The 26,890-nt window shown below is 41.8% G+C and overlaps 1 protein-coding gene across 1 annotated transcript in view; it reads left to right on the top strand.

The window, feature by feature from the left end:
- Sntg2 (syntrophin gamma 2) overlaps positions 1-26,890 on the top strand; it is a 111,717-nt gene that overhangs the window by 54,674 nt on the left and 30,153 nt on the right. Inside the window, exons 9-10 of the mRNA XM_036170282.1 lie at positions 4,806-4,877; positions 7,233-7,439. Coding sequence (XP_036026175.1) covers positions 4,806-4,877; positions 7,233-7,439 — 279 coding nt within the window. The remainder of the gene's footprint in view (positions 1-4,805; positions 4,878-7,232; positions 7,440-26,890) is intronic.

Here is a 26,890-nt window from a genome sequence, read left to right as displayed (position 1 = left end):
CAGGCTAATAACTCAGAACTGTAAGTTCTCAGCATAATTGTCTTGCTTGCCAGCCAGGGACATGAGACAACTTATTTACATTCCTTATCCAACAGTTTCCCCAGTTATATGTCAGAGATAATAAATCTTGACTGGAATATCCACTGGGCCACAGTGAACACAGGATAGCTTAGTTACCTAAGTGCCTTGAAGCCATTGAAGCGTGTAAAATTTAAAAGATAAAAATCATACTACTAATATTAGACAGCTTTTTGTTGTCATAGTAATGCACACAATATGGTAAGTGAATTTATACCTAAATATTTATGTATGTTTCCTGGGCCTAGGATTTATATCTTGGCATTGCTAGTAATTTCCAGTAACGGTTTTTACTTTGCCTAAATCAGAAACATTAAGTTAAGTTTTAATAAATTAACCTTGCATGAAGCTTGAAGCCCCTGGATCAGAGACAGGCAGTTAATGACTTGCAGAGCATCCAGTGCCAGGTTTCCCAGTGTGTGGACCCAGGAGGGCTCATGGTCCCCTCACATGCAGAGGCCTGAGCTTCCATCTGAACCTGTGCACGAAGCAGGACACCCACCCATGTCTCCAAAGGATGGACTGCATCTCAGTAAAGTCAATGTGTTCTCTCTAGAGGAAGGAGGTCGAGTCTCTGTTCCAGGAGATTGGAGCTACACAAGTGACTTCTAGGGAGAAGAAATTCTGCAGATGTTCCCAAATGATTATCACTAGCTTCCCAAAGTGGTTATGGCACAACCAGCCTTCATCCCAAGGGCCAGTTATAGGCATTTATAAAAGCTTGACAGTGTAGAAAAGACAAAATATTCACTAAGCTGTAGTTCTCAACATGTCTTGTCAGAATTTTGAAATGGGTTCCAGAAGGACCTAAAGATTCTTATTATGGGAAATTTGGAAAAAAGCTAAAAAAAAAAATAATATCCTTCAATCAAGGACAGTTTATTTCTGAGTTCCTTGAGGAAGTGGGGAAGGAGACAGAGATATAGGGGTCAGCATCCTTTGCAGTGAGGTGTCCTGCTCAGGAAGAAGCAGGGTCTATATGAAAGGAACCTCACCATCCATTCTCCATCCTCTATCTCCAAAACCCTCAGAGATCCTGGAAAGATAGGGTTGGAAGACATACACTCAGCCCTGCTTTTACTCTGCTCAGCTTCATTGATAGAATATTTATTTCTGACTTGCAAATGGGAATCCAAAAGGTGATACTTCAGCTATTCATGTTTTCAAACACCATTAAAATGTGTTAAAAGTAAGGTTGTGAAATCATTTTAACAACATCATGTAGCATTAGTGGAAAAATTATGAGATGAAGGCCCTTGTGCCTACAGAAAATATTAGCAGTGATTTTAAGGATATCAATTGGGCAGATATATTCTATCTAAAAGTTTATCTGGAAAGAACTGAATTAAGTAAAGTTTGCAGATTGTAGACAACAATGAATCCAATGGAGAATTGCTGCATCATCCTGTTATCCCATGAAAACCCTAAAATATACCAACATATTGTGTCTTATAGTAAAAAAAAAAAAAATACTGCTCTACCAAAAGCCACATATGGCCAGACAGGTCAGAAAGCCATCACCTGCCATAGTGTGCATGGATGCTTAGTTCTGGGTCACCTGAGACTCTATTGCTCACAAGTGTCAGTAGAAGCTGAGGTAGCTACCTCACTTGCCCCACCAGAGAGTCTTTCCTGATGCACCAATGTCACTTTACTTATAAGTTAAAACCAAGGTCACTGAGCTTCATCTGAAACACAGCAAGTCCAAGGACCTCTGTCTTGATGAGCTTGGTGGGTATTGTATCTTTACCCAGGTTTCAGCCCTGAACACTAAGGCAGGGACCTGCAGAGCTCAATAGACCTTCACTTTTGTCAGAATACTGTTGACCAGGCAGACCTTAGATTCTAAACTTGGTATTTATGTTCTGTTATGAATATGTGGATATATGTCAAATAGCTGTTTATGTCAACTGTTTCCCACTCAAGCAATGTGACTATCAGAATAACTACTTGAAAGGTTGTTATCTTCAGAATTCAGAATGCACAGCCAGGTTTTAGAGATATAACTAATAAAAAGAGAAAAAGAACCATTCAGAATGTGACAAATATTTTGCTGATAATTTTCTGCAAGAAGAAATTCAAAGACTCCTCTTGTTTGCCTTTCTACTGAATTAGAGTTATCTACACCAAAATCACATGGGGAGGGGCTGCCATGCAGGCTAGAACCAGACTGGTTATGGGCTATCAAGTCCGACTACTGGCTCAGCCTCAAGGTGGGACTTTGCTGAGCACACATGCTCCTCTCTGAGCATGTTGCCTGTGCCTTCTCTCCCGGGGCCTGCTGGATAGCAGACCAGGGGACACTGGGTGAGCAAAAGCTGACAGGGTACAGTGTTAGGTGAGTGAAGGTTGAGGGCCCAGGTACATGGCTTCTGAATCTTTTTTCCAGATATAAAGAAACACTTCTGGTCTGGGTCTCAGCTAAGCCTTTAAGAAGAGTTTGGGGATCCTGGGGAAAGGAAATGAAGAGAAAGACCTGTTTTTTAAACAGTCTGATTTTAGAAAGTTTTAGATGTACAGAAAAAGCAGACAATAAAAGGCAGCCACAACCTACCTGACTCCCCCATTTGGGTCACTTTGCATCTGTGTGACATGTTGTTATAGCAATGGAAGTAGTTTTAAGACATTAGCAGTAACCAAAGTCTTTGAGGTCTATTGCGACTTGTAGCAATGCTCAGGTGGTGCATTTGCCCCAAGTCCAATGATGAAATGTCTCTTCCCACAAATCTTAGCCCTTCTACCTCCTATCTATCTCTGTTGAGGTCTCTTCCCTGAATCCATCACAGTGACTGAGATAATGAAGGGCAGGGCATGATTTATGCACAACACAAGATGGGAGCATCAGTCAGTTTCAGCAACTCAGGGGCTAGAATGAAGATGGGGTTATCCTCATGGAATAGGCATGACCTCCTGATAGCAAAACTAAGACAGAAGGAAATCAGGTGCCCAGAAAATACTCTGAATATAGCAGGGGAGGGCCTGGAGTTTGCAAACAATAAGAAGCACCACCTCCTCCAGCCCTTACCTTGGAACACAGCTCAGAAAGCAGGCTATTCTGCCACATACTGATGATAAGCTAATGAAGATGCATTTGATACAACAGGATATCAGAACATAATGTCCTCAATGTGATAATCAGGTCACTGTTAGAATGATTAAAATATAACCACAATCTAAAATGTCCAGCATAAAGTTCAGGCTTACAAAAATGATGAATCTACACACAGAAATTCTAAGCTACCATTTAAATTTTATTTCTGAAAAAAATTAATGACGTGGGAAATGCTTATTTTACAAACCACATTTTGAAAAGGCAAAATTATGAATATGTATAACACATATTTAAATATCACATCAGCTATTAAGGGAGCATGTCTCCGAATAAAGCGTTTAATCATTTCTTTGTGTTTCTTTTTTAATTCTCTGAAAATAATCAGCTCTTCTCTAATGGGAAAGTTGAGCATAGGGCCTGCCCATGTGTGATTTATTTGAGGCTGGTAATACCAATGGCCCTGGGGCTCTACCCTGAGAGGCATCTGCATCTCCCTTACCCAGGTGAACAGTAGTATAGGTCACAAGGACAGGAGCAGCTCCAGGTTTGGTGAGCATTGTCTTTGAGTTAGAAAAATACTGTCTTGGGAATCCTGAGCACCATGGCCTTGGGGAGGGTTACAAAAGTCTTAGATATTTTGAATCTGAAAGATGCAGCAAAGACCAACCACCATCTGCTGATCCTAGAAGCCATGATAGGCCTGTGTGTTGACCCAAATCTAAGCTTCACGTCAACACTTTAATCCTACCTGTTTTCTATTAAGGTGTATTTTTCTAGTTTTTTTTTTTTTCTTCAATTCCAGCAGAAGCTGGCTCTGGAGCAATAATATGTTAAATGGTAACACTTCAATGTTGTTTCCATGTCAAACTCACCATTGGCTAGTGCTCTGGCTTCAGTAGCTTTGCATCTAAGTACCTTGGCAGCATTTTGTGTGGTGGGATGATTGCTAAGAAGACACCAGCTGATTAAATACATGTTGATTCATTGCCTCAAAGATAACATAGGAAATCCCTGTTCAAGTTTACTGACTGCAAGGCTAAGTGCGTGGTCAACAGAAAGAGACCCAAATCTCTCACACTGCTGATAATTATGTACATTTTTACCAAACACATTTTAACTCAGAGATCATATATGTGAGTGTAAATTATAAATCATAACACATAACTCAAAAATGAATAGTTATGAGCTATGATATGACAAGCCATCCAAAAACATATTCAGATAAATTGATTAGGTAAATTTTCCATTTATTCCTGAAGCAGAAATGTCTAGGAAGTTTAGTCCTGAGTAACAGACAGCTGGTCAACAGTGTGTCTGCTTGATTGTCACACTATCTCACAAGCATACTCTCCTTACATTTCTGCTTTTAAACTAAAATTTAATTGACAGATAATCCAAAATGGATCCCTAAATTTATCCCCAACAGTATAAAGTTCTCACTTTACCAATGTGTATCTCAATAAAGTATCCTTTGTATCCCATTGCACACTAGAGGAGGACACAGAATCAGAATCCACACCACACTATAAAGTTCATTGTCACCCAGGGCAAGGAAACGGGAAAGTTCAGCATGTAAGTTGAGACATATGCAATTGCTCCATAGTGGTAAGCACTGGAGCACTTAGCTAAAGGAGCTTCCCCTTTCTACACAAATGCATCTGTTTATCTCCCACAGGTAAGCACACTGGATTGGGGACGAGCAGAACGTGCCTATAACCTCTGTGAGGTGCTGTTTAAAGTTCACAAGGTGGGTATCTTTGGCATTTGGACATTTTCATAGAGATAAGATGCCCTTCAGATAACAGAGTGGGAGGAGCAGTATGTTCATTGAGGGGTATTTTGAGATAGTAAAGTAACTTGAACTTTTCTTGCTCCACTAGCTGTTCCAATTCAGTCCATTCCAGTCCATGATAAAGACTATTGATTATTGAGGTGGATGGATGGATGGATGGGTAGGTGGGTGGGTGGTGGTGGTGGTGGTGATGGTGGTGGTGGTGTATGTAAATATCCACACCCTTGAACATGCAAAGACAAGGAGAGTGTGCTAGGTTTCTTGTTTATTTCCACCTTATTCTCCTGAAACAGAGTCTTTCACTGAACCTGGAGGTAGGCCAATAGCAAGCTCCAGGAGTCCTCCTCTCTCTGCCGCTAACTGCACTGGGGTTCCAAATGCAAAAGATCATCCTGGCTTTTCTGCACATATGGGGAATTTGAACTCAGGTCCTCATGCTTCCACAGCAAGCACTCTTACCTGCTAAGCAACCATCTCAGCCCTGTTGAGGAATAGTTTAGTATTCAAATTCAAATTTGTGACCTAAAATGATTTCTTATTTAAGCCTGGACTGGATAGGCCAAAATAATGAGTAAAGCGATTCTAACCAATTATAGAAAAGTATTCAAAGATAATGAAGGGGGAGGGGTATCCACAGCAGTCTCATGGAGCTGTCAGAATTGTCCAATGTATTGCACAGTTCCCATGTAGCAGATCCACAGGCAGAAAATCAGTTTCCCTTAATGGGAAGGTGTCATTGCTGACAAGGACTCAGTGTTTCCACTGCTGTGCTGATGTTCTGGGAATAATGAACAGGACCCATAAATGCATAGCCTACGAAAGTGAGCCACTGGACACAAGATTTCACTGAGATTCAGGATCTTGGTTCTTTTAGTTATGTTGTTGGAAGTTTTATCTTTTGTTTGTTCTGTTGGTATTTTTTTAAACTTGGGTCTATGAAGCCCAGGCTGGTCTCAAATTCAGTCTATACTTGAGGGTAGCTTTGTCAACCAAGAGCTGAGAAGATGATGGTAGGCCCCTGCAGTGGGGAAAGCCTGATGGACCTGCCACCACCACATACTTCATGTCCCTGTGACATGGACTGTAGTTTCCAGTTCTGCAAGGCCAGGGTACTGCAATGCAAGGATTCTCAACCTTTTCTGCCTTGTGGTCATCTGGAGGGAGCTTCACCAAAGGCAAAGGATCTAATTTTACATGCTGTGAGATGTGACTCAGACATTTGAGTTCTCTTTACATAAAGGTTCCTGGGAACGTTGCTATGTGGCCAGGTCTGTAAATTACTGCTCAGCATTTCATAGTCCATTCTGAAATAATTCTTTATAAATAAACTATATTTTATTCACCAATTATGTAGAGTTATTAGATATCAAGTGCGATGTATCTTAGTGATCAGAGTTTCTGTCATTTAGCACTATTAGCAAGACAGTTTAAATACACAGTTGCTGTGATGAATCTATGAATGGGGATGATAGTGGTCTTCATTTATACCTCTTAGTTCAGTTTCCTAAGTACTGTCTCTCCCCCAGTCAGGTTTATTCATTCAGTTATGAACTCCTTCACTACAATTTATGATTGAAAAGAGAAATAACAAGAACACACTTTTTTCTCTGCATTAGAGACCTATTATTGAATAATAATCCACCTCAAAACTCAGGAGTTAGAACAGTAGCTACCATCCTGCAGCCCTGGGCCTGAACTCCTCCTTAGAAGTGCTGAACCCAGGCCATCTGGGGATTGTTGTGGGCAAAAAGCTCCCGTGGGCTTTTCTCAGCTTGTTAGGTTTGTGCTAAACAAGAGTCTCATCTTTAAACATAGAAAATAGTAGTTATCATTCTTTTAGGGGGGAAAGCCAAGCTCTGGCCATCAGAATCTGGGCATAGCTTATGTACCATATTTTCATGAGTCATTTCTATGGCTGTGTATGAGGAGGAACCTGTTCCAGAAGACTCCTCCCAGTGTTCCCTGTGGCCTGCTTCCAAACCCTTCATCTGTAGCTAACCTTGACAGGAGGAAATCCCGAGAGGGTGTGGCTGCTCTAAGCAAGCATGCCATTGGAAGGTGTTGTTTGGTGGGGACAGGACGGTCTGTGAGATCATCAGGATCATCTAGTGCATTCCTTCTTTTTGTTTACTTCAGCTGTTGTTCTGAAAATGTTATTAAAGCACTTGCCCCATTTGGTGGTTGTGAGGAAGAGGTACCCTCCCTCAGACAAGGCAAATGCAACCCTCTTCCCAAACGGTGGGCTGGGGTCTGTAGTCTGGACTCAACCTTCCAATCCTGACCCATTTCTAATCCACACTATTTTTTCAGTTCTGGCTTTCAGACAACTACTGGCTGCAGGCAAACTTGTATCTGGGTCTCCAAGATTTTGACTGTGAAGACCCCAGATCATACTGCTTCAGTGTCCTAGCCAGCCATGGGAAGAGCCACATCTTCAGTGTGGAGCTGGGCAGTGAGCTGGCCGTGTGGGAGAAGTCATTCCAAAGAGCAACTTTCATGGAAGTTCAGAGAATTGGGGTAAGTATGTTTTGGGATCTACACTTTTCTCACTATCAGCTTTTGGGCAACACCTGACACCTAGAGGATGGAGTATAAATAAGGGTTTATTTCAGGAAAGTGAACCATGAGAGGTGAACCTTTTTCATCTGAGTCACCATGTCAAGGCAATCTTCCATGATGAGCAGGGCCTTCATTAATAAGGGGAGCTGCCTGCCATAGGGCCTTGCACCTAGTTCATATGTGCATTCATATTTACTGTGAGGAAAGGGCCAAATCTCCTTCTACTGTAAGACTCACCTGCCACTGTAGGAGGAGTTTGCAGGCTACAGAGCAGGCACCTCAGAGACAGCTCTGAATCACCTGAATGTGCAATATTTTAAGACACTAATGGCCTTTCCTCTCAGACTTAATAGTCCAAAGGAGAATATGATACAGCAATGTGTCTGAATTGCTTCTCTGTTCTTGAAGACAGCAAATAAATCATCCACAAATTTAAATGTGTATCCACTGAGCAGATAAGAAAGGATGCGTTATGGTTTCTGTTATCATAAATATGGGCCTCCTCACAGGATATGTCCTGCTGGAGAAAAGAATGACAAAAAACAAATGAAGCAATGCATCAGACAAGTTCTGTCTCCTTGTCAAGAGTCTGGGCTCATGACTAGCCTGATGATGATAACTCTAAGAGTGTGAGCATAGAAACTAAAGACACTCACTTCATTTCCAGTATGAAAAGATTCTGTTTACTTACCTGTCACTTGACTACCAACATACATATGGGCTTTATGATGGGATGAGCTGTCACTGAGAACTGATCATTCCTGAGAATTCATTACATGCGAAGTCTGTTAGACCACTAAATGCCCTAACATCTAGATGTCCACAGAAACCGAATGTTTTCCTCCACCCAGCCCCTGAGATCTTACCCTGTATATGGTATTGGGATAACTTGCTTCTTGATCCTCATTAGCATCTTGGAGCTGAGACACCAGGTCACTTTTTGTAGGATATTATGTTGGAAGGAAAACCCACAACGTTGACTCTCCTTCCTCAAGCACTAACTAACTTGTAGCCACCTAGAAATCATTTATACAGATAGTCCATGCCAAAAGAAGGCAACTTTATGATGCCCATTATAGGAAGGGGACTTTGGAGCTATTTTTGCTCTGAGGTCAGCGGCATACATTCTGCTTCCAACATGAGAGTAGGAGACACAGAATGGTACCCATCTGGTTGCCATGGCCACTGCTCTACAGAGCTCAGGTCAGGCACCTGAGACAATGTAATCAGGTGAATACAGTCTCCCTGAAAGACAAGTGACAGACAACCATGAGATGTACTGAGACAAAGAAGAAGCTTCATCATAGAACTTAGTGTTGGAGGGAAGCTCGTAGCCATTCTTCTCATGGTGGACACTGTGAATGATTCAGTCTGATAGATAAGTGTGTCTGCAGTGTTGATAGACAGGAGACCTTCTTCCACAAAGGTCAATAAGTCCTTCTTTTTTTTTTTTTTTTTTTTTTTTTTGTTTTTTGAGACAGGGTTTCTCTGTGTAGCTTTGCACCTTTCCTGGATCTCACTCTGTAGACCAGGCTGGCCTCGAACTCACAGAGATCCACCTGCTTCTGTCTCCTGAGTGCTGGGATTAAAGGTGTGCGCCACCACTGCCCGGCCAATAAGTCCTTCTTTATATTCAGAACTGTCATTTTCTGAACGGATAGAGGTGGCTGAGGGATTGGAGCCATAACAGTCACATCTATTCTTCAGAAATTGACAGTGTTCAGACAAGAGAGCAGGAGGAGTCCTTCCTTGTAGGAAGAATCAGAGAATCAAGATGTGAGCTGATAAATCTTGGTAGGGGTTAGGGAGGGAGGGAAAGAGAGGGGAAGAGAGAGGGAGATGGCGGGAGAGAGAAAGAGAAGGAGACGGGGAGAAGGAAGGAGAGAGAGTATTGAGATTAAGATTGGAAGAGAGGAAGCAAATTGTGAAGAAAATACTGTTAGCATCCAGTACTGAGCTTATACAGGTCTTTCACATTGATGAAGGGAGGAGTGATCATGTCCCAGAAACTCTGGACAGTCTGAAGGCTCCATTCTTTTTTTTAATTGTTATTACAAAATTTTCTATTCATTTTACATACCAACCATATATTGTCCCCTCCTCCTTCTTCCTGCCCCCCACAGCCTTCCCCCACAACCTACCCCCCATTCCTACCTCCCCTAAGTCAAGGTCTCCCATGGGGAGTCAGCAGAGCCCGGTACACTCAGCTGAGGCAGGTCCAAGCCCCTCCCCCTGCACCAAGGCTGCACATGGTATCACACCCTAGGCACTGCACCAGGGATGAATTCCAATTCCCCTGCCTGGGGGCCCCCCAAACAGTTCAAGCTAAACAACTGTCTCACATATCTAGAGGGCCTAGTCTAGTCCTATGGGGGCACCACAACTATTGGTCCACAGTTCATGGGTTTCCACTAGGAACCAGTGTGGCTGGTCGTCTCTGTGTGTTTCCCCATCATGATCTCAACAGTCCCTGTCCATAGAATCCCTCCTCTCTCTTATTGATTGGATTCCTGCAGCTAGGCCTGGCACCTGGCTGTGGATTTCTGCATCTGCTTCCATCAGTCACCGGATGAAAGCTCTATGATGACAGTTAGGGTATTCACTAATCCGGTCACTGGAGTAGACCAGTCCAGGCACCCTCTCAACCATTGCTAGTAGTCCAAGGTAGGGTCATCCTTCTGGATTCCTGGGAACTTCCCCTGCACCCTGCCTCTCCCTATTCCCATGATGTATTCATTTATCATAGTATCTCTTTCCTTGCTCTCCCACTAAGTCCCTGTTATGGCTTGAACCTCCTATTTCCTTATGTTCTCATCCCCCATTTTTTGCCCTCCATTACCTACCCCCATACCCAGTCCGCTCATGTAGATCTCATCTATTTTTCCTTCGCTGGGCTATCTATGTGTCCCTCTTAGGGTTCTCCTTGTTAGATAGCTTCTCTGGAGCTGTGAGTTGTAGTCTGGTTATTCTTTGCCTTACATCTATTATCCACTTATAAGTGAATACATATTATGTTTGTCCTTCTGAGTTTGGGTTACCTCACCCAGGATGATATTTTCTAGTTCCATCCATTTGCCTGCAAATTTCATGATATCATTGTTTTTTTACTGCTGAGTAGTACTCCATTGTGTCTATGTGCCACATTTTCTTTATCCATTCTTACTTGATTCTTCCTTCTAGAGACCTAGGAACATCCCTGGAGCTGTTCTCAAGGCTCTGTTCAGGAAGTTACAGTCCTTGTATTCTTGTGGTCCCTCTGGGAAACAGATAGACAGGAGAGAGGATGCCTTTCTGATTTCAGGCAAGATCAATCCTGGACTTTCAGTTCCTCTTCCTCCTTCAGTGACTTATTCAAAGTAGTTCTCCAAACTGTAGCATGATTCCTAAAATTGGAGGATTCTAACATAGGTATATCAAAGAGATGTCCTAGAAGTTGTGCTTCTGTCCATGCATATTTTTCCACACACCATACTTGATTTTTAAATGTGCTAAGTGTGTGGCTATTGATTTCCTTTCATCTTCTTTCATAAGCACATAAGGGCTCTATGGCTTTTCCATGGCCACCTACAAATTATATAATAGTGTCATAGTCTAAGAGTTTTTAAGCTATATGTACTATACTGAGAAATACAGCCTCGCTGGAGACAGAACGAAATTATAGGAAAGCACCTTGTGACTAGCATATTTCAGACACAAAAAATAGCAACCTACTTTGTTGGTTAGCAAAGCCATATTTACTTCATCCATCTCCCATCTCTACTTGTTCTTGTTTCACTGGTTTTATGCTTACTGACTTTGGATCTTGTTCCAACTCAAGGTTTACCATTTTAAATCTGGATGATATGCATGATTGTAGTGTTGATAACATAGGTTCTTCTTCCCTGGGGAAGCTGTGAGCTTATCTTCCTGCATGCATTGGCTAATGGATCACCTCTAGAGAAAGACATCTGAATGATGCTTTTTGTGCCTCATGGACTCTCCCTCAAACTCAGGATACATTTCTACAGATAACTTCCTCATATATTGCCCAAGGCATTGTGCAGAAAAAACCTAAGATGTCAGAACAAAAAAGTCAGTGCTTCTCCATTGACCAGTCTCTTCAAGCTGCATTGTCCTATGCAATATTGTTTTAAATAGTATCTATATCACAAATATCAAAATTATTGAAGTCTCAGTGTCACTCAGAAACATCTAACTTTTTCCATTGGTCTACTTACTCCATTACTGCCTCCCAAACTGACATGCAAATACAGATTATAGTGGATAGCTTTCAAACTGCTTTGACATATATAGCAGAATATTTTTGTTAAAAATATATACCTGGATTGGGGATCTAGCTCAGTGATAGAGCACTCACCTAGCAAGTGCAAGGCCCTGGGTTCGATCCTCAGTTAAAAAAAAAAAAGGTGGGGAATATATACTTTATGCATGTTTTTCTGCAGTATGAAATATTTGTATGCATTTTCCACATAAATTCCTCTAAAGTTTTGTTTATGCCAGGCAGTGGTGATGCACGCCTGTAATCCCAGCACTCGGGAGGCAGAGGCAGGTGGATCTCTGTGAGTTCGAGGCCAGCCTGGTCTACAAAGCGAGTTCCAGGACAGCCTCCAAAGCTACAGAGAAACCTGTCTCGAAAAACAAAAAACAAAACAAAACAAAACAAAAAAGTTTTGTTTATATCATCAGTATTGGGTTAGTAATGAAAATGGAAATAAAATATCTTTTTAATAATAACGTAGAGCCAGCAATTTTAAAATACCTATCTAATAGGTTTTGATGAGCTACAAGTAACGGGACTCATTCTGCCATCAACAGTAAGAAGAAAAAATGACCCCAGTAACTTGACCCTGCTAAGCTTCACACTTGGATATATTTGTTAACTAACTACCCTCTTGGTTACAGACCATTCCTCAGAAGCAAAATGTTTTCTTTTGATTGTTTAGTGGACAAGAAGACATAGTCAATGATTAAATTGAGGTCTCTTCTTCAGACTGATTCTGACAGCTTGGAACAGGAATTCATCAGACCACATGGCTATATAGAGAACACCATCTGCTAAAGGGTCTCTGTCACTAGCCTCTGCTCTGGGAACTAGGAAGACATCAGTTCCTCTGAAGCATAGTGGGAGAGGGCTGGAAGCACCTCAGTTACGAGCCGTATGGGAAGAGAGGACTTAGACATAGATGTCAGACAACCAGACCACTGCAGACTTTCTGAAGGACAAGGAGATCTGAGTATAAGAGGAACCCTGTTCTCCCCAGAGATTATTAAAGTACATGCCATCTCAGATCCAGTGGGAAAACAGTGCTATGTCTTCGTTTCTACATCTCTTGTATGTTCAAGCTCTGTGGTTATGTTCCAAGGTCCCCAGTGGATTTAAAAAAAACAAAACAAAAACTTGGATTATTAAATCCTACATACAATGTTTATTTGTGCATGTCTACCTATGGTGAGGTATAATTTTTAGAGATTAGCAATCACAGGGACACATGCAAAATCATGTAGCTTGACATTGTAGTAGGTTATGTGAAGGAGACCCATTTCTCTTGCACTGTCTTTCTGTACTGCCTTCATCTCTCTGGTAGTGATGAAGTAAGATGATGCAATGCCAACCCAATGAAAGGGAAGGAGGTGCCAAGATAGCCATTGTAACATGTGGGCTCCCACACACACACAAAACATAAACTGTACAAACGAGAAATGTGGCACTTCAACAGTGACCCAAGGATCATTAGGACTCCTAAGTGACTGATGGGGAGGGTGGTAAGTACACACAGTGTGGACATGCTGGGCAAGGAGAGGACTCATCCTGTGTCACACTGAAGGACATGAAACGAATTCACTATACCCCTCAGAACAGTACATTTAAAATCATGAATTTTTTCAGGTATTTTCCATTTAATATTTTCAACCACAGTGAGTACAGGTAACTAAGGCTATGGAAAAGAAATCTGAAGAGGAGGGAATTATTTTCAAATGGTGTGTGAGCAACTTAAGAAGTGAGTGTGAGCTTGATGAGTGCAAGGTGACTAGCCAGCAAGGACACTGTTTCATTGAGTGACCAGGGACTGGAGCTGAGAAGCATGGTATGGAGACTCAGGCCCGAGAGGTTTGTCTGAACAGCACTGCTCCCACCTAGCTGCAGGCCTTCATTCATAGTTTTGGAGATAGCTGTGTGCACAGCCTCTCTCAGCATCAGAGCCCTTGGGATGGAATTTGTTCCCTGAACCGCCACCACCATCCCTTTACAGCAAATAAAACAGGCTAATCTCCAGATCTCCCTGCTGGAGATTACCTCTCTCACCTTTGAATGAACAGAGTAGCTGGAGCCTCTGAGATGCCTGTCTTGGACAGTAAGCAGCAAGGCTTACACTACAGGAAGATCAAAGCCTTGGTTTTGACATTTGATGCTCTGATATCATTGTTCTTATGCTTCACATGAAAGACCCTCAGCTGCCCATAGGAGCTGACTGCCTGATGTCTCTAGGATTGAAAGATGATTTCCTGGAAGATGGCATTGCATGTCTATCAGATCTCCAGTGCTTTACAAATTATTTGTGTGCATCAATCTTTGTTTTCAACATATATTCAGAAGTGTCACCACACCAGGGGTGAGGTGATTGATGGGGGATGTCATTTATTTTACATGGACTTGGACATGCTCAGTGGTCCCATAATGAAACAGGAAAGTATCCAGCCACATATGAAAGAATGTAGCCTTTGTGATTACCATAATGTAAGGTCACATATTTCTGAGAGCTCCTCAGTGGCATCCTCTGAAGATACCCCTGACTTCAGCTGTGTTGAATGACTCTTCCCAGGGTGCCAGAAGATGAATTAGGGATGGTATAGAGACCAGTAAACCCCTTTGTATCCAGGAGATGCCTTGGGGTGTTTTCCTTTATAAAACCTGGTCCTGTGTTGCAAGGGTGGCATGCAAGGACAGTCTAGAGATAAGTGAGATACTCATTCTAGTCTATTCATCTATAAGCAGTACACAGAAAAGAACCAAGCCATTGTTACAGTGACAAGATATGTGTTCTAACTAGAGCAGGGCAGGCTGGTTTGGGGACAGTGATCACCAGCTCCCTTGTCAGTAATTCCCAGAGGAGAGTATCTGGCAAATGGTTGACTCAAGAAGAAGCATAAGTAGAATAGATTCCACCTATAAGACTGAAGAAGCTAGAATCTCTACTCCGTTAGCAAAATGGAAAATGCTACAGGCTTTTCAGGTTCTTCAGTGTGGACTAGTACCTACCTGTAGTTAAGAGTTTTCCTGCCTGGCCCACAGTCAGGACAAATCTCTCTCACCCGCCAGGCCCACAGATGCTCAGAACCAACCAAGTAAACACACAGAAACTTACATTGTTTAGAAACTGTGTGGCCGTGGCAGGCTTCTTGTTATCTACTTCTTCTATTTTAAATTAACCCATTTCTATTAATCTATACTTTGCCACGTGGCTCATGGCTTACCATTACCTTACATCTTCTTTGTCATGGTGGCGGCTGGCAGTGTCTCTCTGCCCCAGCCTTTACTTCCCAGAATTCTCTTCTTTCTTGTCCCACCTATACTTCCTGCCTAGCCACTGGCCAAACAGCATTTTATTTATACAGAGCGATATCCACAGCACCTACCATATGTCAATGATGCCCTGCTCACCTAAATGTGCAGGGAAATGCTTGAAACAGCTACATTTATAACAATGGAAATCTGCAACAACTCCAAAGCCTTGGGATTGAAGAGGATTCATCTGTTAGATGACATGTGACAATAAAAACAACTGCTAGTCTCTCTTGTGTGCTCTATGGGGATATCAAGCACTTCTCTTCCGGGAAAGACAAGGGTGATGCCTCTCACATTGGATGCCACCAAATGCATTTTGCAGGAAAGCTGGCTATAGATGCACAGTGGAGTCCTGGAGGAAGGTCCCCTTCCTCTGAAGAAATGAAGGAAGAGTTTAGCCCCAAGGCATACCCTAAGGGATATGCTGAAGACATGTGACTGGTCCATTTTAAGACTTCAGATTGGAAAGAGAGATAGAGATAATACCAGCATGGCTTCCCAGTTAGCAGAATTCTCTCCCAACACCAAGGCATGCATCAAATCCACTGGATATCATTTGTCATTGCCATGATTTCACTTGTCAAATGTCATTGGTTGACTGTTGGAAACTTTCTAAAAAGTGGAGGATGTTTATCTCAGTTCTAAACAAACCCACAACTACCTTTTTATGGATAAGTTTCCAAATGTTGCATGTTCTCTATCTCTTTACAACACTTCAAGTGATCTCAGTTAGGGAAAATCCACAAAATAACTAGAGTGTCATATGGCCAGGATGTACACTGAGTATATTGGTGAAACCTGCTCTTACCTAGTGCCAAATGTCTTATCTGCTTCATCCCTTCATTTCATGGATTTTCCAGGTCCCCATTCATCCTTTAAGTATTAATCCTTTTTTCTTGCTTACACCCTCTTCTTCCTAATTGCCATGCCTTCTGTCACCAGGGAAAAGAAACAGTGACACCCGTCAGCGTTCTTCAGAAATGAGCAAATAAACCCAAGTAAAGATATGAATGTGGATGATATACGGGAACTAGAGTTTGGAGTGTGAGCTGTTCTGCTGACTCTGGAGTCTTAGCTTGTCTAGGTTCCTGGTCTAGTTGGCATTATCTTAGGCACTGTGGTAAATCTTTAATCCTTTCTTCCTGATGAGCTGCATACTGTTGAGGGTGCCATTAGCAGCTGATGGCAACCATCTCCTCCAAAGGCATTCTCACCTTGTAGGCAAAAGGTGCAGACAAGAAAGAGATGCTTCTGATCACCACAGATAACATGAGGTTACAGAGAAAATACTTTGTGCACACCAAAATTTCATATGTGAGAAAGTGTGCTGTGGAGGTGTTTAGGGGAAGTGGAGTTTGTAAGAGAATGGGAAAGCAACCTTCCTTTTGGATGTTGTTTATAAAGAGATTACTATTTTATCTTTTGAGTGATATCACTCAAACTAATTAATGTTTAAAATACACTTCACATTGAAATATTCAAAACATAATTCCCTAAGTGCTTCAATTAATTTTCCAGATAATTTCTAGAGAAATCTCAATCTTGGAGTTACTTCAAAAACCACCATTAGTGAGAGATTTTCTAATACCATGTGACTCTTACAAATGTTTTACTATTTCTTCTGAAAGACAAAAGAACCTATGAGACATCAAATATTAAATATTAAATATTAAAGAGTGTTGGGTTAGATTAATGGATGATTAAGAGATCATCACTGCTTTGCTACCAAAAGCAATTAAGTTTTAGCTTGTTTTAATTTTGTACACAAAACAGTATACCATAGTGCTGGTTTGCTGAGCTGTTTGCAAAAGTAGGTTATTAGTCAGGTTTATCTTAATTTAAAACCACCAATGTGGTGCCCATTACTCTTGAAATGGCATCTTGTTCTTCTTCCTGTTGCTTCCAAGAGTACAGGACAGACACTTGGGGTGCCTCCTTCTTGAAGTTCCATATAAGTCCATGCTAAAATCAGTTTTTCCTGTTGTTCACTTGCCTGAATGTTCTCTGTGAGATGTTCTTAGCCACGAGGGAACACTGACTTTCAATAAATTCACAAGCATCTTTATATGGATGTTATCCAATACATTCACTTCATTTTTTCTTTAAAGTCTGCATTGACTAGGTGGTTCAGGGAGTAAAACACTTTGCCATGAAAGCCTGAGGACCTGAGTTCAATTCCCAAATACCAGCTAAAGGTGGAAGGATAGGACTAACTGCGTAAAATTGTCCTCCGTTCTCTACATGTAAGCCTTTGCATGTGCACTGTCACAAATGTGCACCATAGATACACACACAAAAATACATTCTTTTAATTTTATAAAATGCAACTGGATTTTATAATTCTATTAGCATTTTGTCTCTGTTAAGTATATTGCAGTATTATATAACTGTTCAAACTAGATATCCACAATTCACAGCTCTCAGCAAACTCTAGACATAGACTCTCAAGAAGGTAGAGGTATGTGGGACCTCATTTTGAATACACCTTTCACACTACCCACTCATTCTCTGGACAGTCTATATTCAGTTGAGCTTGACTCATGATCATGTCATCAGATATGGCTAATACTAATGGTTCCTAAAAGGAGAGCACAGGAGAGAATCCAGCACCAGCTCTTCCTGTCAGGGTGGTGAGAGATGTGGGGATACATATCTCTGAAAACATTTAGCAGTGGCTGTCCCGCCTAATGTTTGCACATAGGAGTTAGACTTGAATTGTATTTATGTTTGTCCAACACAAACAACTCCTAGGAAACTATTTGGAAAAGGCAAATATGAAATGTAAAGCAACGGAGATCTAGCCTGGAAAATGGTGTCTTTTCAGCCAACCTCAAGAGTGAAATAAGATAATGGACTTGCTAACAATCACAGAAAAATGGTAATATCAAAACAGTCTTGGCACGAGAGCTTTGGTATTATTGTCACAGGAATGAATATGTGTTTTGTGGCTTACCTGGCTCTAGGGCATTCTCTCCCACAGCTCTGAAGGTTGGAGGTCTGGGGTGGGCTTATGGAGCCACATCCAGCTACTGGCAGAGAAGTTCCACCCCACATTTCTGGCCTGGCTCTGCTCTATCTAAATCCAAGGATAGGTCTGTTCTGGCAGAAGGTTTTCCATGGTGAGGTTCGTGAGGTTTGACTGATGATCTAGGTTTTTTTCCTGACCTGAAGGTCTTTCAGTTATCATACCTGCAGAACCCTTTTCAGTCTCTTCAGGGAGTGAACAACCCAAAGTCCTAGGCATTACTAGATGGATGTTTGGAGGTCATGATGCTGCTGACCAGAACCTTCTCAGGCTAGGCTATCACTGTATGTATAGTTTCAGGCTTTACTGAAGCTATCCAGTGTTTGGAGATTGTGTGTGTGTGTGTGTGTGTGTGTGTGTGTGTGTGTGTGTGTGTGTGTGTGTTATACACAGCTCCAACCAGGTATACATAGTGACCAAGTTGGGCTCTTGTTGCCAGGAAACAACTGTTTGCAATAAGTTTTTTCTTGTGACTTTGTGGAATAGAAAAATGAGTCATTTCAAGACCTTGGCTCTTGAGCAAAGTTATTTTGTTAGAATATTGACTGATGTTGCTGTTGGACTCCCATGGGAATGTGAACCTGACTAGAAGGAAATACATAACAGTTTTAACTACTGTAAAACTATTCATTTGTGTGCTGACTTGCTAACTATAAGTTTTTGTTGTTTTCCAGCATGAGCTTGCAATGCAGCCTAAAGCTTAGTTGCCCCCTCCATCCATTGTTCCCTCTCCTATGTGCCTGCACAGCATGTAGAGCAAAGGACAGCAGAGACTCTAAAGAACTAGCCACTGAGTATACTGTGTGCAATCCCTCTTCAGGTTTCCTAGGCTCCTCTTGGGTGGTAGAGGATCAGGAAGCTCAGTGGCCTGCCTCAAGGTTGGCCATAGCCAGAAAGTGCTCACACTGGTCCTGCTCCAGCCAGAGCCTGCTTACACCCTGAGTGCTGTGGTGAGAACACACTCTAGTTACAAGTACTGCAGCTCTCTTGTCTCAGGACTATGATCCCTTATCTTCCTCGCCTCTACTCACTCTTCTGCCTCAGTCCTTCTCTTCCCTCCCCTGCTTGAGCCCCCTCCTCCCAGTGTGTCTCCACTCTCTATGTACTTGAAGCTCATGCTCCCCGCCCCATGTAGGAACATGTAGTGTCTGGACAGAGCACTGCTGGGCTTCTTTGTCTTCTAGACCACTGATCCCCAACCTCTCCCTGGATGCCTGCCCAGTACTCTCTACCTCAGTGGCTTCTGTCTGTCCAGTCTCTGATCTGGGTGAATCCTGGGCCTTCTTTTCCTAGCTCTGGATGATCTGATTCAACTCTTGACTCTATTGTCCCACTCCCCCATGCATCACAATTATATTCACATTAAATATTATCGCACTTCCATAGGACAAGGCCCAGTGTCCTCATAAAATGAATTACTGCGTTTAAGAGAGAGGAGCATCTGGGGGAGGGAAGCATATGAACCACCTCCTTTCTGACCTCCTTCCTGAAACCCTTCTCTGTGAGCACCATCAGCAGCTCTGTGGATAGCTTGAAGCTGAGCTCAGTTATTCTTCAAGGACAGATTACAGGAGGATGTCACTGTCATTTACATGAGAGGTTAAAGTCTGGTGACAGGAATTCCTGAGAGGCACTTCATTCAGATAGGAGAAATCTGGGAACTTGAGAGTTGCTTTCAGATGCCTAGAATGGGCAGAGGACTTTAGATCAAGTAGCTTAACATGGCAATTGGATGAAATCCATGGCAGGAGTCAGACTGTGGAAAGATAAGACAACTCTTCACCAACAGTCCTCAGGGTAATAGGGAATCTCATCTGCCTTTTACCACCAACATGTGACACTCACAAGTTTCCAAGGTTGGCAGGATGCTCTTGGCTGTGTGCTATGGAATATCCTATAAGAGTATTGGAGTCTATACTAACTCAAACATCTTCTTCACACATATCAATCAGGAAAGGCACACGGGGATGCCCTCATCCTCAAATAACTCATTATGGTACCCTTGCAGTTGGAAGCCCCTAGGAGATACATTTAGATGAGGGGGATGAGCAGATGCCAGACTGGGAGCAGAGAAGTAAATGACCAGTGACCATTACAGCCTGACAGAAGACGGTGTCCCAGCTTCATCTTTGCTGTGTTTGAGAAGACGCTGATTTTCCTCTCAGTGTCTTTCATCTGTTTCCTAGTTGCACAAGACTCACCTCCTTGTAAGAGACAACGGGGTGTTTACAGTGGGCATGCTTTTCCCTTACAGCAGACACTTACTGAATTATCACCTTGTGCTGTAGGTTTGCATTTCTGGTGGGGGGTACATTTCAGGTTGAAGTCAGACAGCACAATGTAATCCCAAGATAGCACCTGAGCTGAGAAACTGGCCTACGACCCTTCCTCTCTCCTGAATTCAAACATGAAATCTTTCTTGAGATATTTAAATGTTCTTATCTGAGTGGTGTCACATGTGGTCTAATCAAAAGCACAGGTAGGTTAGGGACTCTGTTTCCATGAGGGCACAGGGTGACAGCCTGTGCATTATAGCTATTTAAGGACACCAGAAGGTGTTCTGCACAACTCCTGAGGACACAACACTCAAAGCATGCTGGCTGCTGTGAAATCATGTTCTGAGTAATGTCAGTATGCATTTACAAAGGAGAAAATTGTACCTTAGGAAAGAGTGGGATTTTTTTAAGTGGAGATTTATTTAGTTCTCTGGCCCAAGCCCTGACCAGGTCTTTGCTTATCCAGAAGGTTTCACCTTCATGAGCAAGTAAGTGTATAGACAAAATGAAGTAACATCATGTGGCATGTGTGTATCACTTGATTTCTTTGTATAGCCTTGATGTTCAACTTCCAGAACAGGATGGCTCAGCTTCAGGACTTTGCTGTCATTTCTAAGATTATTTCTCCAGGAGAAAGATTTCCAACCACTGATGATCTGGCTAACATACACACTTCAGATCCTATAACCTTCCTGGAATTTCCTGTTTCTGGATTGCAGTGCAGTGAAACATTTGTCTTGAGTATAGTCCCCTTTGGCAGGTATTAAGGAGACAGACGAAGAAGCACACTTAAAAGGTGTTTGAGTCATAAGGACTCTGCCCTAATTGGTGGATCAATTTATGGATTAATAAATTGATAGGTTAGCAGGTGTATGCATTATATGAAGTTAGGTCTGTTGGGAAAAGTGGTTAGACATCTGAGTGTCTTGTATGCTATTATAGGAGTCTGGCATCCACATCACTGAGATAAACCTCACTCCAAAACCGTGAGTTTAACATACCTTCTGGTGTGAGGAGATGTCTTTATCTGGAAAGTGCCCCACTGCAAGCATGAGGACCCAAGTTAGATACTTAAAATCCACATTAAAACGGAGCTGGGTGTGGTGGCATTTACTTGTAATCCCAGCTCTGGGGAGACAGAGACAAGTAAATCCTTGGAGCTTTCTAACATCAGGCCTAGACTACTTGGTAAGTTTCAGGGCAGTGAGACCCTCTCTACAAAGAAGGTAGATAGAACCTGAGGAATGTCTGCTGAAGTTGTCCTCTGGCTCCCTATGCACACACATACACAAAATAAAAACTATTACATGAACTTTTCTTTATTCATTACCAGTCTGTAACTTAGTTAAGACGATGAAAAATGCACTGCAGCAATAACCTAAGTATATGAATATGATTATAACAGGTGCGTGCATGAGAGTCATGTGCACCCAACTTACTCACTGGACTTGACATGTCCTCAGTAACTTTCCTCCATACCCCATTCTAGTCACTGTAAAGGAGCCCAGGATCCTCTTTCACAAAGATATAAATGTGGATCTATTTTTAAAAAAATAGTTTCATTGTACCTGAATTACATTCAAATATAAAAATTCCATTTTTCACTTGAAACTACTATAGCACTATATATTATATATGTGTCTTCTCTTATAATCCTCTTGGATGAAGGTAGCATCTCCAATTTATCCTTCATTCATCAATCCTGACCTTACTTAAACTCTTTCTGTTGGGAATGGTGTTTATCTGAGAGTATTACATGCTTTGAAACCAGAAACTTACCTGTTTTCTGAGAATGCTGAGCTTCAAGATGGCTCAGTGCCTCAAAGTTGGGTGAATTTGAATTGCAGTCCTCTTAGCCATAGTCAATGTGGTGATTGGAATGAGAATGTCCTTCATGGGCATAGGTGATTAAAGGTCTATTCCCCAGTTGGTAGGGCTGTTTGTGTAGGTTTAGGGGCTATGGCCTTGCTGGAAAGTATATACTGAGAACAAATTTTTGAGGTTTCAATGCCATCCACCATTCCCAGTTCCCTCTCTCAACCTCCTGCTTGAAGTTCAAGAGGTGAGTTCTCTACTCTCTTTTCCAGCCACCTTGCTTGCCACCTGTGCTCTGCCATCATGGATTCTAACCCTCTAGAACCATAAACTCTTCTTTCATAAGCTGCCTTGATCATTGTGCTTTATCACAGCAACAGACAACTAATACACCCAAGAAGAGGATCCATCTGTTTGTGTCTTATGATCCTTTCTCTTCATGGTATACACTCTCAGGAGCATCTCTTATCCTTCACACCAGGTCAACACATTCTGCTTAGAACTGTTCCTCAGTATTTGTTTCAAGAGTAAGGTTCTCTTTCTTTTTAATACCACTAACAGAGTCAGAATGGAGTTTTGCATTTCCCATAACCACAAGGTTCTTCTTTGTTGAAGCCATTTGATTTCCCCTGTACATTATGGCATCCTGTGATAACAGACAAGCACTTATACTGTCTGTGTTAAGTTCAAAGCATCATCAAGAGGCATAGAACACAGGCATGGAGACAGGATGTATATGTGTCAGCTTCTAAGCCAATAAGCAGCATCCACTCTGAAGCCCAAATTCTCAGGAAGGAAGAAAGGATAGTTTCTGAGTGTCTTGCTGGGATCCTCCTTTGTCAAGGAGGGACATGTTTGTACCTATGTCCCTTTTGCCACTGGTTGACCCTGAGGTCCTTCAGCTACTGTCCTAGATCTGGCTGTGTCTGGTGTGATTTGTCTGTCAATCAACATTGATGAGCAATATCTAGGAACCATTTTTCTCTGCTTTATATTCCCCTTGTCCACTTTACACTGAGTTTCAGTAGTCCTGTCACACATCCAAGAGCCAGAGTTCCTGCAGAGCAAACATCCTTCTATGAGGCTCTCTTCCATTATCAAAGCCAGGCCTACAGAGTTTGTCATCTGATAGACCTTTCAGTCAAGATGCCACTAGATAGCCTGTCCTGTCCTGTGCTCCAGCAGGCTAGACTCACCACACTTTGTGCATATCAGTCTTCTCTGTCCGTGCTCCTGTTTGGGCTTCCTGACAACTTACCAATGCTTGGGGACATCATGTGCTGCTTCCCCACTCCAGGTGCCCAGCAGCTGCTGTCTAACTGTTCAGTAAGTTGAGGTCAATCTAGGGTAATGTCATTGTATAGGGGCTCAGTGGCTAAATCCAGAATATATTGTGATGTGAGGTGATGAAGACTCTTGCTTAGTGTTCTTGGCACAATTAGCCTCTCTGAATATTATCCAAAAAGCTGTTGGAGCATAGATTGGGTTAGAGCTGGCAAGGCATTACCCGAAAGCCCATCATAGCTTAATTTAATTAGATTACTTGTGGTACTGTTTTTATTTCTGCAACTTAATTTATTTCAGGGTTTAATCCAACCCTTCAATTAACATTCCCATCTCAAGAAGAGCTTGCCCAAATTAGCTTTTATTAATTGCACTCATCTTGAAGCTTCTGCCCTCCATGTTTTAGCATTCCCATTTTGATGGATGGTGTGGGAAGGGATGACCATTGACCTGGTAATATGTCTAACAGTCAAATCTAGATGGTTTTCCAGAACATAATCTTGGGGTAACCAGCACCCTGTTTTCTTTGTCACTATAACCCCAAATTTTCAAGGGACAGTCTCACAGATTGGGTACTCCCCAAAACTTACAAAGCAACCATAAAAAGTGGGTTTTGTTTTTTTTAAAAAATATATTCCCAACCATTATATTTTGCAGTTTGTAATGGATCTCTTTGAAAATATGCCTCTGAACAAAGAAAAAGAAAATTGGTTTACTTTTAAATTTATACTTGCAACAATATTTTTTACAAAACAAGTCGAATATTATCTCTGATAACTCTAGCTTGTGTCAAGTTGACAAAAACAAAAGCAACTCAACCAGGCTAGGACAGCCAACTTCAAAGAAAATTTGTCAACAAATGGCCTTTATTATTGCTGTTGTCCTTCCTTATTCCTTTCCTCCTGAGCCTGTTCACCTGGTTTCTCTTCTTTCTCAGAGCCAGGGGCTTCAGGTATGGATGGGCTTGGGGAAACTACAGAAGTCATGCCTTCCAGTGGACACCCTCACTGCCCCACACCCAAGTTATTGGGATCCACTGACACAGATCATGGAAATATTATAGAAAACCACACTTGTGACAAGAGAACATTGAAACCACCATGAGCCTTTCATGTTGAGTATATCAAGGGGAGCCCACAGCTTCTGAGTTCCATTTCTTCATCTACAAACAAGCTGCTAGGTGGGACATTGAGAAGATTTTAAATTGCGAAAATTTTCTAACTTTTTATTTCTTAAGACTACTAGTTAGAATAGCATACTTCCAGGAAGTGAGGGTCTCTGCTGGAACAGGATATACTCACTGAGTCAGCAGCAAGAAAAGTTGGAGATCAGCAATGTGCCTTGCCCTCTGGTTTCCTCATGGGACATGCTGCTTATGATCTATTCACAGCAATATTTATTGATAAACCAGTGCTGGAGAACTCAACTTTACCCTGCAGTATCCACAATGCCAGTGGTCTCAGGCAGTGAAACAGGAGCAAGCAGCTCTGGACTGAGCAATCAGTGTGGTACGGAAAAATGAAGCAATAAAATACTCTTGATTTGGAAGCTAAATTAGAACACTATTAATAGCACCATCCTTGCAGACATTATGTGGAATACTCAACAGAAGGCTCAAGGTCACAGTGAGCAAGACCACACATATACTCATAGTACCTATCTATTCTGAGCCTCAAAGGCCAGGCTGAACATCTATGAGGTGAAGGAAAGGCCCTATGGCATTTCCACTGGAGGGTGGAGGTGAGGAGCAGCAGGTGTTGTTTTCTTTGCCTGGATTTTACCACCATCTGCAGCCAGAAGGTTTCTCCAGTCCTGGTCGGTCCCACCTGGCATGACGACAGTCCTTCAGCCACTTATAAAATAATAATTCAGAGGCCTAATATTAATTACCAATTGCATGGCCTATGGCAGGCTTCTTGCTAGCTAGCTCTTATAACTTAACCCATTTCTATTAATCTATAAGTTGCCACCTGCATGTTGCTTGGTAGCAGCTGGTGTCTCTGTCTCTCTCTGTCTCTCTCTCTCCTTCTCTCTCTGTCTCTCTCTCTCTCTCTCTGTCTCTCTCTCTCTCTCTCTCTCTCTCTCTCTCTCTCTCTCTCTCTCTCTCTCCTTTCCTTTCCTTTCCTTTCCTTTCCTTTCCTTTCCTTTCCTTCTCTCTCTCTATCTGCTTGGATTTTCCACCTGCCTCTAATCTGCCTTGCCATAGGCCAATGCAGCTTTATTTATCAACCAATCACAGCAACACATATTAACAACATACAGAAAGACATCCCACAGCAACTGTCAGCTGTACAGCCTTGTAGAAGCCAGGCCAGGGATCTGGCTTCACTACACACAAGCTAGAAAACTTTGATATCTTTGCTTTTGGTTTCCTTTTCTATAAAATGGAATAGAGAATTAATCCCAGAGGGTTGTTTCACTGTTGGTAAATGATTGGTAATTAGAAATTTTAAAACAATTCCTGGAGTGTATAGATGGGTAGTATTTAAGTTCACAGCAAAGTGTGGAGTCCTCCTGCTTCTGTGCTTTCACTGAAGTTGGAATGAAATGCTGCTTTTAAAATGATGTGTCTCAAAACAAGACACAACTGCCCCCCACCCCCACCCCCACCCCATGGGTGACAAAAACACTGGTTTGCAGAATTGGAATAATTTACAGCAGAGCACAATCTGATTGCAACACTTTTCCTAATCTTCTGAAGATGTCTTTGGAGGTTTTTTGGTGGGTTGCATTGAGGTCATTAGTAACTTCCAGTGGTAGTAACACCTCAACATTAAATCTGATGTAGGAATACAAGATTAGTTTTTAATTTTTTTAATTAAGAAATTTTTTATTCATTTTACATACCAATCATAGATTCCCCTGAGTTTTCAAATTTTAAGTTTATGTTTCTTTTAATTCCTGGACTAAGTATTTTATTTTAAATGCTTTATTCATTGCTTCGTTCATTTTCATCCTTAGGTGACTGTTCTACTCCTGCATGTTTTGTTCTTTGTAATGTAATTGTAAACGAGATTATTTCCTTAACACCCTGCTTAGGCTGTTCATGATTGGCATATAGAAGCATAATTTGCTTTCATTGCTAATTTCCTATGCTCAAATACTGTTCAATTTTGTTTAATTTTTAAGACTTTGTTCACATAAGTTCATATCATTTATGAGCAAAGATCAATTTACATTTTTTTCTGTTTCCAATTTGATGCCTTTTGCTTCCTTTAGAGACAACTTCAGTCTTTCCTCATTGACATCAGCTGTGGGATTTCACATGCATGTGGTTGTTTCATTACGTTTCCAGCAGTGGGTTCTGTGCTTTTATCATGGAACGGTGTTGGATTTTGCCTTTCTTACATCAGTTGAAATGATAAAGTTTCTTCCCTCCCTTTTTAATACAGTGCAGGGCATTGATTGATTTCTGGTGTCAAGCTTCCTTTTCTTTACAGAGACA

The sequence above is a fragment of the Onychomys torridus genome, chromosome 21 (genome assembly GCF_903995425.1).
Source record: "Onychomys torridus chromosome 21, mOncTor1.1, whole genome shotgun sequence".
NCBI classification, from domain to species: Eukaryota; Metazoa; Chordata; class Mammalia; order Rodentia; family Cricetidae; genus Onychomys; species Onychomys torridus.
The sequence above is the reverse complement of the archived record's forward strand: the minus strand, read 5'-3'. Positions and strand labels throughout refer to the sequence as shown.